Here is an 18,042-nt window from a genome sequence, read left to right on the forward strand (position 1 = left end):
AAGTATAGATACCTTAATAGAAAGTTACTCAAGTAAAAGGGAAAGTCAGCCAGTAAAATACTGCTTGAGTAAAAGTCTAAAAGTATTTGGTTTTAAATATACTTAAGTATCAAAATGAAATGTAATTGCTAAAATATATTTAACTATCAAAAGTAAAAGTAAACGTATTGTTAGATTATGGTTAAAACTTGGAACATTGTTATACTAGAGACATGATACATCAGGAGTAATACTATATTATATGAGGAGTGATAGAAACTGTTTTTTACATCAGAAGTTAATGGTTATCTGTAGGAGCCAGATGGCTTTGGAATGTACTGAGTAGAGGGGAAGGCAGTCACAGGATTGCTGTAGGTGATACAGGTGGGGAGCTTTGGATTAGGCATCAAGGGGGTTGAGGTCAGGTCAGATCACCTCAAGGGAGAAGGAACAGTTTATTACCTCATCACTTCGTCTTCCTGTCGAACCATAAAATATGTAAGGGTTGGAGAGAAGGAGGAGTGCATCTAAATTGGAGAATATATGTTTGTGTGAAAATGTTTTTGTCTAACGCAGCTGTATTGATCCTCTGGGAAGAATTAAACTTGGTTAAGCTTTCATAGTGTACGTTGCGTTTATTTACTCTGAGAATTAGAACCTAACATTTTAAATCACTTAATTCCTTTTATTAAGCAATTTCTTGTTTTTAAAATGTACGGATAGCCCGGTTCACACTCCAAAACTCAGAGATTATTTACTAAAGATGCATTTGTGTTTAGTTAGGCAGCCAGGCCAGAGGCAGTAGGGATGACCATGTGTTCTCTTGATAAGTTCGAGAATTTGACTATTTTCCTGTTCTGCTAAGCATTCAAAATGTAAGGAGTACTTTTGGTATTCAGGGAAAATGAATGTAGTAAAAATTACAATATTTTCTTTAGGAATGTAGTGAAGGAAAAGTAAAAGTTGTCAAAAATATAAATAGTAAAGAAAAGTACAGATTACCAAAAAAGCTACTTAAGTAGTACTTTACACCACTACAAACAAAAACACACATAGTAGGCTACACACACATTCACAGTAAAGGATAATCCATGTCCATACATAATGTATGACTTTATTTGTACCTGGAGACTTGAAGGGCTGGCCTGAGTCTTGAACTCAGCATAGTTAGGTCTGACATTTACCTCTCCCTGCAAAGCAGACAGGCATCACGTCAGTCATATACAGGTGCTAAGTAGCAGAGGTCGCTCATATTACACTGTCCACAGAAGTTCAATGCTACAACAGACAAACCTTTAGAAAAACCTTTGTATGTTTCTGTACTTAGCATTCAGACTCTGGCGCTAGCCAACTATATTATCTTTCAATATTATCCGTGTGTGTGTGTAAATGCGTGCATGGTAGATAATAATGTCGTCAGCCATGGAGGACGGCACCAGTCTGTCTACAAGGCACCGCAGGTAGGTTAGGACAAAAAGCCCTGTCTGTCCCATAGCACAGCTAGTCAAAGTATCCCTACATTTGACAGAGGCCTCCCCACATGTGTTAAATTATCCAGTGAAATATCTGTGATGTGACGTGGTGTCACGTGTTGTGTGGGACAACATACTTTAAGTAACTGCCCAGTGTTTCCAGATTTCTATGAAGTGTGACTTATAATTAATTACAATATACGTTAAATAGTTTTCCTTCCAATTTAAAAAAAAAAAAATGTAATAGGTACAGTATGTTAAAAAGCAGCTTTGGTGTGAGCGTATACCGGTCATTACAAATATTAATGCGAGTAGACTGCTGATTGGCCTGTTCATCCTCCTCAGAATGATGACATCATCCTCTATGATTAAATAGCAACCATGTCTGTTTGAGATACAAGTTTGAGGTGGGATTTTTTTTAAAGTGTTTTTCTCAAATGTCTGCTTTGGCCACAAATACAAGTATAGGACTAACAACATGATTTGGGTATGAGCTAACAGAATAGGAACTTTTAAAGTGAGACTTCCACTGGACACTTACTTTGAGATGGGACAGTGTGGCATTCAGTGCCAGACGGGATGGCCGGTAGCCTAGAGGTTAGTGTGATGGGTCAGTAACTGAAAGGTTGCTAGTTCAAATCCCCAAGCTGCCAAGGTAAAAATATGTTGTTCTGCCCCTGAACAAGGCACTGTTCAGGTCCTGAGCTACAGGCAGTTAGATTTGTGTATGTCATTTTAGGCGAAAATGTAAAAAAAGGTTCCGATGGTTAAGCACATGACCAAATGAATGACCCCCTGGTGGGATAATAAAGTTCATCTGAATCTGACGAAAAACATAAATGTCTTTGCAAATGATGGTGCATAAAAAAGTAGTTTCAAATGTAAACCGAGATGACTGCATTGAAATATAAACAATAGCCTATAAGCCTATTTGAATCATATTGAAATACATTTAATGTTCAATCAATTGAGTTATATTTTTCTACTTGTCTGTAATTTGATCCCAATATATTTCATGATGTGTAGTCTTATGTGTGTAATGATGTGCCAAATCAGTGATTTAGTGAATTTGTATTGGGTAAGCATTAGAATAATCCGCCTCAACATTTGCAGCCATAGGTGGTAATATCTCTCTAGGGGCTGATCTGTCATCAGTATTGTGAAATAATTATACTGTTAAGGTAAGATTTGAATGGATAAAGCTGATCCTAGAGCATCTCCTCCCTTGTCTGCTGGGCGGATGATTTAAGGGCTTGTTTCTCAGAGCAGGTAAATATATTCCTGATATAGGGGATAGAGGTCTCTAGCTTGGATGTCTTTAAGCACCAGTCAAGGAACAGAAAAATGCTAGGCAGAGCATGCCTAGAATTTGTGGTTGAGTAGTACCAGAGCACAATTGGAGCGGGAGAGAAGGCAGACACTATTTTTTTAATCTGCTCAAATTACGCTCTGCTCCTCGCTCCACACTCGACCACATACATGCTCTGGCATTAAAAAGCAGCCCTGCTTTAGGCTATCAAAGAACTGTCAATGAATAATAATATCAATGGGTGGAATCAGTGGATGAATGGTTGCAGCAACCATTACACAGTCTGACAAGCTGTATAACAAATTAGGCTTAATTAGACAAAATAACAATTAAGTAATTAAAACGAGACAAGAAATCTTAGCGTGACTTAGCATCTCATTCAAATTAGATAATTCCAAGAGTCAAGTTATTTATTTTTTGCCTTGGGCTTCATGGCTTCCGCACATCAACATCAGGCACAGAATGATTATGCGGTGACATATCCGCCTCTGGACGTACAGTATGCAACATTTCTAAATGTTCATGCAATGCTTATGAATGTGGTGCCTATGATAACCCACACTGCTTTTTACTGTTTAAAACCTGTTGGGGCTACAGGTTAGCAATGAACCCTGAGACGGGATTGCTAGCAAGGCTGGAAATTCAAAACATCAAAAATCTAATAATTTCAATTTCTCAAACAATCAACTATTTTACACAATTTAAAAGATAAACATCTCCTTAATCTAACCACATTGTTCGATTTTCAAAGAGGCTTTACGGCAAAAGCATAAAGTTAGATTATGTTAGGACAGTACATAGCCACAAAAGTACAAACATCCATTTTCAATTCAAGGTCAGGCGTCACCAAAAGCAGAAACCAGCTAAAATTATGCACTAACCTTTGACAATCTCCATCAGATGACACTCCTAGGACATTATGTTATACAATACATGCATTTTTTGTTCCATCAAGTTCATATTTATATCCAAAAACAGCATTTTACAGTAGCGGTGAAATTCAGATTTTTTTCTTCTCTGAAATGCTTCCGGTGAACAACGTTACAAATTACAAAATTACTATTCGAAAACATTGGTAAATTATAATATTGTCATTCAAATATTCATAGTTTAACATTTCGTAAATGCTACTGCATTGCCAGATTTCAAAATAACTTTACTGGGAAATCACAATTTGCAATAAACCGGGTGCTGTGCTAAGAACAATAGGCTAGCACCATCTTGTAACCATGTAATATCAAAATTACTATTGTCAATAATCCCTTACCTTTGATTATCTTCATCCATTGGCACTTCCAGGAATCCCATGTCCACAACAAATGTGGTTTCTTTCAACAAAGTTCATAATTGATGTCCAAATAACTCCAAGTTGTTAGCGCTTCGGTAGGCTACTAAAAAGTAGCGCGGGGGGGGGGGGGAGTCACGGCGAAAAGTAAAAAAAATAATCTATTTACGTTTGTTCAAACATGTCAAACGTTGTTTAGCATCAATCTTTAGAGCCATTTTTAACGTGAAACATCACTAATGTTTCAACCCGACCTCTCCTGTGTCTTGAAAAACGTATTTGAAAAATGTATCGCATCACATGATTGCGCAGGTGCAGCCAATAATGAAGTGACGACATCCCAGGGAGGTCAACTTCCCTTCCTTGTCATCCGGTCTCTGTTGATCATAGACGCTTCAAACAACTTTATAAAGATCGCTGACATCTAGTGGAAGCCGTAGGAGTTGCGAAATGAATCCTTTCTCACTGTGGTATCTATTAAACAATGATTAAAAAAAATAGTACAGCCATAAAATTATTTTTTTCTCTCAGGTTTTCTCAGGTTTTTGCCTGCCATATGAGTTTTGTTATACTTACAGACACCATTCAAACAGTTTTAGAAAATTCAGAGTGTTTTCTATCCAAATCTGGTAATAATATGCATATCCTAGCTTCTGAGTTGGTGTAGGTGGCAGTTAAAAATGGGCACATATTTTTTTCAAAATTCTCAATACTGCCCCCTAGCGCCAACAGGTTGTTAACCTGTGGTGACAAGTGATCTCTGAGCGGACTAGGTACAAAATCTGTCAATGTGCCCTTGAGCAAGGTACTTAACCCTAATTGCTCCTGTATGTCGCTCTGGATAAGAGCATCTGCTAAATTACAAAAATGTTAATCTGGTAATAATATGCATATCCTAGCTTCTGAGTTGGTGTAGGTGGCAGTTAAAAATGGGCACATATTTTTTTCAAAATTCTCAATACTGCCCCCTAGCGCCAACAGGTTGTTAACCTGTGGTGACAAGTGATCTCTGAGCGGACTAGGTACAAAATCTGTCAATGTGCCCTTGAGCAAGGTACTTAACCCTAATTGCTCCTGTATGTCGCTCTGGATAAGAGCATCTGCTAAATTACAAAAATGTTAATGTAAAAACTATACAGTTACATGTACATACAGGGTTAGGGAGTAACATAAAAAAAAAGAACTGTAATTTGTTATGTTACCAGCTAAAATATTGTAATAAGATTACAGATACCTTAAAAAAACTAGATTAATTCTAGGATTACTTAAAAAATATATAATTTTGGACCCATTTATGTTTTCTCAATGACTTTAAAATCAGCATTGAAAAAAGGCACAAGTTTAAGTTTGTTCTGCCTAAGCGAGTGTAACCACAAGTCAGAGACCAGGGTTAAGGAGTAATGGATTACATGTAAAAAAAAAAATGTTTTACTGTAATCCGTTACGTTACCAGCAAAAATATTGTAATCAGATTACCTTTACTTTTGAAAAAGTAGATAATTACTCCTAGGATTGCTTTAGAATTTAGAAGGCATGTTTGCAGACAAAAAAAGGTCCATTAAACAATTGCCTGTTTTTTTTAATTACCTTTCATATTAACGTCAGTCATTATCCAAAAAAGTGTTACTTTGATCTTCCCAACCGGAGCAACATACACGGTCAAAAAATAAACAGGTATGGCGTGCCAACAGAGTGCATTTTTTGGATGGCGTGTCAAATCACCATTTGTTTTCACAAAAGAAATGGGCAGAAATGTAACCGCTCAATGCAAACTGTTGGCCCACGGTAAAGCTGCTGTCAACATCCAGAGACTCGAATTCGAAGCTGAAGAAACACTTGCTGGTAAGGATGACAATTTGGTCTCCCGAGTGGCGCAGCAGTCTAAGGCACTGCATCTCAGTGCAAGAGGCGTCACTACAGTCCCTGGTTTGAATCCAGGCTCTATCACATCCAGCCATGTTTTGGAGTCCCAAAGGGCGGTGCACAATTGGTCCAGCGTTGTCTGGGGTAGGCCGTCATTGTAAATAAGAATTTGTTCTTAACTGAGTTTTGTAGTTAAATAAAGGTTAAATAAAAAAATAATAACAATTTGCAGGTGTGGCTTGCTTAGCTAGCTAGTCTCTAGAGACAGACAGGTTGTCTTCAGAATGTTACCAATGTTCCAACATAGGTTGGAGATTCCAGACAGTACTAGCTAGCTAGCATGTTTATTTTGCTAATTTGCTTGCCTACACTATGTGTTATGCTGCTCACTTACGGTTGCTCTGTCAGTTGCTAGCTACTGCAGTTAGCATGATATCACAGCAAGAATGCTAATTTGTTGACAATTTCACTAATTAAATATATTTTAACTAAGATAAATTAGTTGTAGATAGTTGGGTGAGATTCACTGGGCTACATAACCTAGCTATCTAGCTAAATCAAAACTAAAAAATATACTTTTGAAAGCTAGTTGCATTCTGTAACCCAACATAACAAGATAATCACTGTCAGGGTTGTTGCTAACTTAGTTAGCTAGCTAGCTATGGTTTCAAAGTAACATGCTACCCAAATCAATAAAGCCACACTGGAGTTTTCCTGTTGTTCAATAGTTTTTTTCAACCCAAATAAATGCCTGTATTATTCAATCATAACTCAAATTATTATAATATTATAATAGTTTTTTTGTTTGTTTTATATTTGAGTATTTCTAGATAAACAAAATAAACCAGAATAGACATCATTGCATCCACAGCTTTGTCCATGTGTGAGTGGTTACATGTTCTAACCCCAACCCTGTGTTAATAAGACAGGGGCAGGCCACAGAAAGTGAAACATATGTTTCAAAAGGGTGGAGAAAAGTTGGGTAAATCTACAATCCTTAATTATAACAATAAAAAGGTGCTCACTCCAGTGTTATTTTACTTGTAGTGTTATAGTTAAGTAATTACATTTTGTTTTTTCAGAAGATGCATAGCAATCAGTGGAAGACCCTGAGCAGGAAAAGGCAGCCAGATGACATGAAGGAGTGCAGAGAAGCACAGCCATCTACAGATGGCCAAAAAAGGACATATTGTACACCATTGAAACAAGTAAAACTAAAACCAGGAGGACAACGCACCTCACAAAGTCGGGTTACTCACCTGGTATTTGATTTAATCATATAGGATGTGCAACCCTTTTCGCTAGTAGAGATGCCTTCTTTCCGCAAGCTAGTAGAAGGAATCAGTGGTGGGAGAAAGGTCATGTGTAGAAAGACTTTGATGCAATGAATTGAAAGGGAATTTGAGTCCTCTCTCCACCAAACTCCAGAGCATAAAGTCAGTCTGCAGACATCTGGTCTGCCCATAACCGTTGCTTATTCGGCATGACATCAAATCAAATTTTATTTCTCACATGTGCCGAATACAACAGGTGTAGTAGACCTTACAGTGAAATGCTTACTTACAAGCCCTGAACCAACCATGCAGTTTTAATAAAAAAAAATCAAAATACAAGTAACAAATAATTAAAGAGCAGCAGTAAAATACCAATAGCGAGACAATATACAGGGGGTACCGGTACAGAGTCAATATGCGGGGGCACATTTTAAGAATTATAGATACAGAACTCCTCTATGCACTCGATATGTCCGATTTTAAAATAGCTTTTTGGTGAAAGCACATTTTGCAATATTCTAAGTACATAGCCCGGCATCACAGGGCTAGCTATTTAGACACCCGGCAAGTTTAGCACTCACCAATATCAGATTTACTATTATAAAAGTTTGATTACCTTTTGTTGTCTTCGTCAGAATGTACTCCCAGGACTGCTACTTCAATAACAAATGTTGGTTTGGTCCAAAATAATCCATCGTTATATCCAAATTGCGGCGTTTTGTTCGTGCGTTCCAGACACTATCTGAAAGGGTAAATAAGGGTCGCGCGCATGGCGCAATTCGTGACAAAAAAAATCTAAATATTCCATTACCGTACTTCGAAGCATGTCAACCGCTGTTTAAAATCCATTTTTATGCCATTTTTCTCGTAAAAAAGCGATAATATTCTGACCGGGAATGTCCATTTAGCTAAACAGAGGAAAGTAAACAAAGCTTTCGGTCGACGCGGGCACGAGCCTGAGTCTCACAGTACTGTAACCAGCCACTACCCAAACGCGCTACTTTTTTTCAGCCAGAGCCTGCAAAGCCACGATTCAGCTTTTTACCGCCTTCTGAGACCCTATAGCAGCCGTAGGAAGTGTCACGGGACAGCTAAGATCCTCACTCTTCAATAAACAGAGACAAGAAGAACGACACCTTGTCAGACAGGCCACTTCCTGCATGAAATGTTCTCAGGTTTTTGCCTGCCATATGAGTTCTGTTATACTCACAGACACCATTCAAACAGTTTTAGAAACTTTGGAGTGTTTTCTATCCAAAGCCAATAATTACATGCATATTCTAGTTACTGGGCAGGAGTAGTAACCAGATTAAATCGGGTACGTTTTTTATCCAGCCGTGAAAATACTGCCCCCTAGCCATAACAGGTTAATATCACCTTCCAATGGAATCGCCGCCTCTGGATGTACATTTTCTTGTTTTCTTGTTTGCTTATGGCCCTACACAGCTCATTGAATGCTGTCTTAGTGCCAGCATTGGCTGCCGTCTGATTTTGAAGATGCATGGAATATTATCCATATCCTGATTCAGCCACAACTCCGAGAAACATAGGATATTAGTTCTTCAGGTCCCATTGATAAGATAGTCTTGAAGGAAGCTCCAAACAGTTCAATGGCAGTCTAAATGCTGGCCGACATGATCTAATCAATGGGCCACAGCGCCAGAGGTAGGCCTACACAGTAGCGTTGTATAGTGCTTGCCTTAACTAGAGTTACAGACATGCTAACCTAGCCCAACCATTGCCTTGCTACTTTTCCAAGGGCACTTATATTTGTTTTTATTCTAACAAGTCCCAGAACCATTATCACACAGCAGCACCTCATTAGCTTCCATAACATTTAAATGGCTTGTCATTTAGTCTATGTTGGCCTTTGACAAGTCTGTCTCAGGTATCGCTGTTAAACGATCTAAAAAGAGCACACTTAAATCGGATCGATTCATAAGTGAGCATAAAGCGGAGGGTCTCTAATTACAGCAAAAGGGTGTGAAAGGCTTTGACAGCAAGAGCCCAGTTGTGAATTGGAGCTGTAATTTATCACCCTTGCTTGCTTACTGATGTGATACTGGAAGTTGCTCAATGTCAGAACCTAATTTTCACCATGTTATGTCCATGCTTTGCATGAGTACACAGGAAGGTACAGTATGTTGTCTCTCTGGAAATCTTTACAGATGTATGTACATGCTGTTTTAAAATGACCCTTGATATTCTGACTCTGAAGACGTTATTGCCTCAGATATACACAGACACATCTAAGGCACCTGATATTCACTTTTAGATCACAGTGCATTCAGAAAGTATTCAGACGTTTTCCACATTTTGCTACATTACAGCCTTATTCTAGGTTTAGATGAGCAACCACTGTACAGAAAATAAATCACTTACTTTGATAGGAATGCACACGTCAAAGTTAATATTTGAAAGGAAAACAACAATGAAGGCAATTCTTTGACCAGCCCAAAAATATGCCAGGGTGGAAAAGTTTGTGCAAGACTGCGCAAATGTCTGCATACTAGATCTGCAGAAATACTGGGGAATTGCTTTGGCTCTCGCCAAAGAAAGGAAGTTTGTCCGGCTCAGTAAAGCCTCAAACATAAATTGTCCTCAACAGTGGAATGGGCTACTTCTATGTGAATGAATGAGGAGGGAGAACACACCTCAATTCAAACTGTTAGAAAATAAAATGTAGAAAATTATTTGAATTTGACAAGTTGAAACAGCCTGTAGATAATCGGTTTGAGGGCAGCGCAGGTTAACTGTTGCATAGCAATCACATTTTGGAACAGTGAGTGCATTCTGACGTCACACCATTAGAGATATTAGGAACTCACATATGAAAAGGTCAATCCAGAGATTCTTTTTTTGTTTTTAATGAACCCATCCACCACCCTCCGTCTTCCGAGGAAACATATATTTTCTGCTACATACTGTATACATACATTTTCCATATACATTTTATATACATATTTTATATACATGGTACTTTTATATACAGAAATCACATAACAATAATACATTGCCAAACATAAACTCTTTAATCCCACCCCTCAGCCACTCTCGGCCCACCCCATGTACAGTATCACCATAGATCACCCTTGTTTGGTTTCGAGGGTGGTCTATGATTGCAGAGATTCTTAGCTTTGCCTCCATTCGGCAGTCTCATCCAGAGCATCATGGCATTTGTAGCTCTTTATGATAGCCAAATTAGCAGCTAATTAGCATTTCATTTTGGGGGTAAATACAGGCAAATATATTGATAAAAGTCAACTTGTCCAAGAGATTTACATGGTTATCAAAACAACACGCCAGGGTAAGCCTACACGCAAACACAGCCCTTATTTTAAGTGTTTTTAAAAGATGTCAACATTTTTACTTGAAGACAGACTTAATGTGCACTGGAACTTGTCAAGTTAAAATAAAGTGTTAATTGCTATTGTAGAAACTTTTAAAAGTGTGAATATGGTTTTGTTTAGTGCAAGTTTTGTATGTGCCATATTCAACAGTGTGTCTGCTAAATGTGGTGGGAAGGAGCATACTGTCAGATAAAAAAAAAAAAATTCACAATTGTTTTTCTCAGTGGAAGTTCTCAGTGGTAAAGTGTCCAGGGATATTTAGTCATGTCCGCTCCATCTCTGTCTCTGTCTGTCTTTGTCTTTGTCTTTGTCTGCAGGTTTGCTCCTGTCAGTGAGCTGGCCCCAGTAGGCAGACCGGTTGGCAGCATCCTGGCATCCGCCATCAACCAGACCGTCTTCTACTCCATCGTGGGAGGAAACGAAGGTGGTAAGTGCAGACATTACCCCCTAGTGCCATAGATTTAAGAAACACTCACCAAAATAGGACAACGTCACATTTCTGTCTATTCAATTATTGCAATAACATACAATCTATTGAATAATGTACAATCCATTCTACAAAAATTGGATGCACTTTACTTGTGTTAAAAATAACTATATTTTACTAGGCCTACTTAGCCTTTCAATGTCTGAGTGCTGAGAAGGCCTGAAAAGCACAATTGCATCCAGGGAAATCAAGAGTGGAGACGTGCAAATGGTTAGCTCCAGTCTAAACGTCAAAGGAGGGAGATACAAAGGAGAAATGAGCGGCTGCCAATTATGAAGGCTAGTGATTTCTACTCTCCTGAAGTAGCAGCCATGAAGAGTGCTTCTCGGGGAAGGGAGAACAGGTGGCTGAGACCACAGTGGAAGTTTTCTTTTATCAGTCTATTTCCATATCTGTGAAGTCAATGTGCAATAGTCTTTATCAATGTGTGATGCACAGTCTACTCCTGATTAATGCATTGACTTGGGAATGTCCCAAATGCGTGCTTTAAACTTGAGCATCTGGAACTAATTAAATGTAACTCTTAAACAGAGTGTGCACTTACAGTATCAGCAGCTGGGTACAAAACGTTTAAAAAAAACAAGAGGTTATAATTGTTGTGGTTGGCCTTTGGCACACAAACAGACAAAATATTTTATTTTTTACCTCTCAGATGTTAAGTCCCCTATAAGGGGGGCTTTGAGTGGTCCTGGACTTATCCAACTGACATTTTGGTGTACAAAGCGCTCTGTGAACTTCATAGAGTCCTGTGCCTTATTGTGCCAAAAAACCCAATCGGTCTGCTCTCCGTTACCACTCTGTCAGTGGAGCTGACTTGAACTGTTAGGTTTCAGACCCCACATTTGCATAGAGAGTGAAGTGTCACATTTTCTGACCTACCCAGAAAAATAGTACATTTGCTCTTCCTCTGAGTGATAGAGCCCAGCCTGGTAAACAGGTGTCAGTCTAGCAAATCCAACAGTTGTGGTTTCATCTCACTGTGATATTCTCAGCCGGATTTAAGTCTCTCAACATGAAAAAATACTACAGAATTTCATATAATTGAAACAAGACCACTTTATTTTGGTCACAGAATAATAAAATCACTTTGTGCTTGAAATCAAATAAAATAAAATGTTATTAGTCACATGCGCCGAATACAACAGGTGTAGACCTTACTTTTACCCATCTACCAATAGGTGCCAATACTATTTGGATTTTTCGTCTGCCTGTTGTGACTGCCTTTGAGCCATTGGATTACTGAACAAAACGCGCCAACAAAACTGAGGTTTTTGGATATAAAGAGGGACTTTATCGAACAAAACAAACATTTATTGTGAAACTGGGAGTCTTGTGAGTGCAACCATATGAAGATCATCAAAAGTAAGTGATTCATTTTATCGCTATTTCTGACTTTTGTAACTCCAATACTTGGCTGGTAACTGTTTGTAATGTTTTGTGTGCTGGGCACTGTCCTCAGATAATCGCATGGCATGCTTTCGCGGTAGAGCCTTTTTGAAATCTGACACCACGGTTGGATTAACAAGAAGTTAATCATTAAGCCGATGTATAACTCTTGTATGTTTTATGAATTTCTGTTTTTGAATTTAGCGCTCTGCAATTTCACCGGATGTTGGCCAGGTGGGACGGTAGCGTCCCACATACCCATAAGATGTTAAACACTATTATTGGACACAGAGTGAGTCCATATATTGACCACATGTTTACTAATATTGTAGAACTTTGTTCTAAAGCTGTGTCTGTACCCATTGGATGCAGTGATCACAATATAGTGGCCTTATCTAGGAAAGCCAAAGTTCCAAAAACTGGTCCTAAAATATTGTATAAAAGATCATGAAAATATTTTGCTGTGACTCTCATGTGGATGATGTTAAAAATATTTGTTGGTCTGATGTGATTAATAATGAGCATCCAGACGCTGCGCTTGATGAATTTATGAAATTGCATCTTCCAATCATTGATAAACATGCACCTGTTAAGGCTCCATGGATTGATGAGGAATTGAAAAACTGTGTCTTTGAAAGAGATGGGCAAAACGAGTGGCTAATAAGTCTGGCTGCACATCAGACTGGCTGATTTACTGCAAATTGAGAAATTATGTTACTAAACTCATTAAAAAGAATTAGAAACTTTATTATGAAGCTTAGATCAATGATATAAAGAATGATGGGAAAAATACTTTAAAAAACTTTACTTCAAATGAAATTATGGGCAGAAAGACATTCAACTCCATGTTTCAGCGAATCAGATGGCTTATTCATCGCAAAACCATTTGATTTTGCCAATTATTTGAATGATTACATCATTGGTAAAGTGGGCAAACTTATGCAGGAAATGCCAACAATGAACAGTGAGCCATTGTACTCATGTATAATTTTTTTTAAATGAAAGATAAGTATTGCAAGTTTGAATTTTGTAAAGTTAGTTTGGGAGAGATGGAAAAATTATTGTTATTGATCAATAATGACAAACCTATTGGCATTGACAACATAGATGGAAAGCTACTGATGATGGTAGCTGACTTTTTAGCCACTCCTATCTGTCATATCTTTAATCTGAGTTTAGAGTAAAGTCTTTGTCCTCAGGCCTGGATGAAAGCCAAAGTCATTCCACTTGTCACGCTCTGACCTAAGAGAACTGTTTTTTTCTCTGTTTAGTTAGGTCAGGGTGTGATAGCATTCTATGTTTTGGCCGGGTATGGTTTCCAATCAGAGGCAGCTGTCCATCGTTGTCTCTGATTGGAAGCCATACTTAGGCAGCCTTTTTCCACCTGGTTTGTGTGGGTAGCTGTTTTCTGTTTTGTTAGTATAACCTGACAGAACTGTTGGCTGTCGTTTTGTTTTCTTTGTTTAAGTGTTTTCATTAAAAGTAAAGATGAGCACTCAACACGCTGCGCTTTGGTCCCCTTTATACGACGCATGTTACACCACTACACAAGGCTGGTAAAGCAGCCTTTACTGGTTCTAACAGCAATGATGGGAGAGGTCTATCAGTAATAAAGAGATGCTCTGCTTTTTTCTGAAGGCTCTAGTTTTATCTTATCTTGATTATTGTCCAGTCATATGGTCAAGTGTTGCAAAGAAAGCCCTAGTTAAGCTGCAGCTAGCCCAGAATTTGCTCTTCATTGTAGTCAGAGGGCTAATATTAATACTATGCATGCCAGTCTCTCTTGGCTAAGAGTTGAGGAAAGACTGCATCACTGCTTGTTTTTATAAGAAACATGAATGTGTTACAAATGCAACATTTTTGCATAGTCAACTTACACACAGCACTGACCCAAAACACTTGCCCCACCAGACATGTCACCAGGGGACATTTCACAGTCCCCAGGTCCAGAACAAATTCAAGGAAGCATACAGTATTATACAGAGACATGAGTGCAACTTCCTTCCATCTTATATAGCGCAATGAAACAGCAAACCTGGTTTCAAAAAAACTAATAAAGCGGCACAACGCCTCTCCCCCATGTGACCTACTTGTTGTGTGTATCTACTGACAAGTATGTGTAACTGACAGAAATGTATTTTTAAATGTATGTAAAAAGTATTTTGTCTAATTCATTTTTTATTATATGTCAGATCTCAGTAAGACTAGATGTCGCCATTGGCGTCGGCTAATGGGGATCCTAATAAATCAAATCAAAACCATGCAACTTATTATGTGACTTGTACAGCACATTTTTACTCTTGAATGTACACTGAACAAAAATATAAAATGCAACATGCAACAATTTCAAAGATTTTTGTGGATGACAGTTTATATAAGGAAATCAGTCAGTTGAAATAAAGTCATTAGGCCCTAACCTACGGATTTCACATGACTGGGAATACAGATATGCATCTGTTGGTCACAGATACCTTAAAAAAAGTAGGGGTGTGATCAGAAAACCATTTAGTATCTGGTCTGACCACCATTTGCCTCATGCAGAGCGACACATCTCCTTCGCATAGATCAGGCTTTTGATTGTGGCCCGTGGAATGTTTTTCTACTCCTCTTCCAATGGCTGAGTGAAGTTGCTGGATATTGGCGGGAACTGGAACACACTGTCGTACACGTCGATCCAGAGCATCCCAATCATACTCAATGAGTGCCTTGTCTGGTGAGTATTTAGGCAATTTTCAGCTTCCAGGAATTGTGTACAGATCCTTGCGACATGGGGCCATGCGTTATCATGCTGAAACATGAGGTGATGGCGGCAGATGAATGGCACCACAATGGGCCTCAGGATCTCGTCACGGTATCTGTGGGCATTGAAATTGCAATAGCATTCATTGTTTGTAGCTTATGTCTGCCCGTACCATAACCCCACCGCCACCGTAGGGCACTCTGTTCACAACGTTGACATCAGCAAACCGCTCACCCACACAACGCCATCTGCCCGGTACAGTTTAAACCGTGATTAATCCTTGAAGAGCACACTTCTCCAGCATGCCAGTGGCATCGAAGGTGAGCATTTGCCCACTGAAGTCGGTTATGACGGCGAACTGCAGTCAGGTGAACACCCTGGTGAGGACGATGAGCAAGCAAATTAGCTTTCCTGAAATGGTCTCTGACAGTTTGTGTACAAATTCTTGTGCAAACCCACATTTGATCAGCTGTCCGGGTGGTTTGTCTCAGATGATCCCGCAGATTTAGAAGACGGATGTGGAGGTCCTGGACTGGTGTGGTAACACGTGGTCTGCGGATGTGAGGCCAGTTGGACTTTCTGACAAATTCTCTAAAACAACGTTGGAGGAGGCCTATGATAGAGAAATAACTATTTGTTTTGTTTGTTTTTTAAAAGTATTTTTATTTGTATTTTTTTCAGGGGGTGGATCAGCTTTAAAATTGTGGTTAGATTGTTGCTTCCATCAATGTAATTGTCTACATCATTTCCAATCCCCCCATATATGTTGGGGGTAAATATATACACTACCGTTCAAAAGTTTGGAGCCACTTAGGAATTTCCTTGTTTTTGAAAGAAAAGCTATTTTTTTTGTCCATTACTATAACATCAAATTGATCAAAAATACAGTGTAGACATTGTTAATGTTGTAAATGACTATTGTAGATGGAAACGGCAGATTTTTATTGGAATATCTACATAGGCGAACAGAGGCCCATTGTCAGCAACCATCACTCCTGTGTTCCAATGGCACGATGTGTTAGCTAGTCCAAGTTAATCATTTTAAAAGGCTATTTAACATACACTTATTCACAAATTTTAAAAGGCTAGTTAACATACACTTATTCACAAATTTCTTCTAAACAAACTATAGTTTTGGCAAGTCGGTTAGGACATCTACTTTTTGCATGAGACAAGTAACTTTCCCCAAAATTGTTAACTGACAGATTATTTCACATATAACTCACTGTATCACTATTCCAGTCGGTCAGAAGTTTACATACAATAAGTTGACTGTGCCTTTAAACATCTTGGAAAATTCCAGAAAAATGATGTCATGGCTTTAGAAGCTTCTGATAGGCTAATTGACATCATTTGAGTCAATTGGTGGTGTACCTGTGGATGTATTTCAAGGCCTACCTTCAAACTCCATGCCTCTTCGCTTGACATCATGGGAAAATCAAAGAAAATAAGCCAAGAAAATAAGCCAAGAATTGTAGACCTCCACAAGTCTGGTTCATCCTTGGGAGCAATTTCAAAATGCCTGAAGTTACCATGTTTATCTGTACAAACAATAGTACGCAAGTATAAACACCATGGGACCATGCAGGAGTCAAACCGCTCAGGAAGGAGATGCATTCTGTCCCCTTGAGAGTAATTACTTTGTTGCGAAAAGTGCAAATCAATCCCAGAACAACAGCAAAGGACATTGTGATGTGATGCTGGAGGAAATAGGTACAAAAGTATCTATATCATCAGAAAAACGAGTCCTTATATCGACACGACCACAAAGGCCGCTCAGCAAGAAAGAAGCCACTGCTTCATGAAAAAGCCAGACTACGGTTTGCAACTGCACATGGGGACAAAGATCTTCTTTTTGGAGAAATGTCCTCTGGTTTGATGAAACAAAAATAGAACTGTTTGGCCATAATCACCATCGTTATGTTTGGAGGAAAAAGGGGGAGGCTTGCAAGCTGAAGAACACCATCCTAACCGTGAAACACAGGGGTGGTAGCATCATGTTGCGGGGGTGCTTTGCTGCAAGAGGGACTGGTGCACTTCACAAAATAGATGGCATCATGAGGCGGGAAAATTATGTGGATATATTGAAGCAAGATCTCAAGACATCAGTCAGGAACTTAACGCTTGGTCGCAAACGGGTCAAGGTATTGGAGTGGCCATCACTAAGCCCTGACCTCAATCCCATAGAAAATTTGTGGGCAGAACTGAAAAAGCGTGTGCGAGCAAGGAGGCCTACAAACCTGACTCAGTTACACCAGCTCTGTCAGGAGGAATGGGCCAAAATTCACCCAACTTATTGTGGGAAGCTTGTGGAAAGCTACCCAAAACGTTTGAGCCAAGTTAAAGAATTTAAAGACAATGCTACCAAATACTAATTGAGTGTATGTAAACTTCTGACCCACTGGGAATCTGATGAAAAACATAAAAGCTGAAATAAATCGTTCTCTCTACTATTATTTTGACATTTCACACTCTTAAAATAAAGTGGTGATCCTAACTGACCTAAAACAGGGCATTTTTACTAGGATTAAATGTCAGGAATTGTGAAAAACTGAGTTTAAATGTATTTGAGTAAGGTGTATGTAAACTTCCGACTTCAACTGTACATATTACCTCAATTACCTCGACTAACCGGTGCCCCCACATATTGACTCTTTACCGGTACCCCATGTATATAACCTCGCTATTGTTATTTTACAGCTGCTCTTTGATTACTCTTTGTTACTTTTATTTAAAAAATTTAAATAATTCTTAACTGCATTGTTGGTTAAGGGCTTGTAAGTAAGCATTTCACTGTAAGGTGGACACCTGTTGTAGTTGGCACGTGAGAAATAACATTTCATTTGATGTCATGCCGAATAAGCTTCTGTTATGGGCAGACCAGATGTCTGCTGTGG

General features: G+C 38.8%; 1 protein-coding gene across 1 annotated transcript in view; it reads left to right on the forward strand.

Annotated features, from left to right (window-relative positions):
• Window positions 1–1,389: 1,389 nt before the first annotated feature.
• Window positions 1,390–18,042, forward strand: part of LOC145862296 (protocadherin-15) — a 38,871-nt gene continuing 22,218 nt past the window's right edge. Inside the window, exons 1-2 of the mRNA XM_082965708.1 lie at window positions 1,390–1,439; window positions 10,850–10,959. Coding sequence (XP_082821834.1) covers window positions 1,390–1,439; window positions 10,850–10,959 — 160 coding nt within the window. The remainder of the gene's footprint in view (window positions 1,440–10,849; window positions 10,960–18,042) is intronic.

This window comes from Salmo salar, chromosome 01 (assembly GCF_965601325.2).
Source record: "Salmo salar chromosome 01, fSalSal1, whole genome shotgun sequence".
In the NCBI taxonomy this organism is placed as follows: domain Eukaryota; kingdom Metazoa; phylum Chordata; class Actinopteri; order Salmoniformes; family Salmonidae; genus Salmo; species Salmo salar.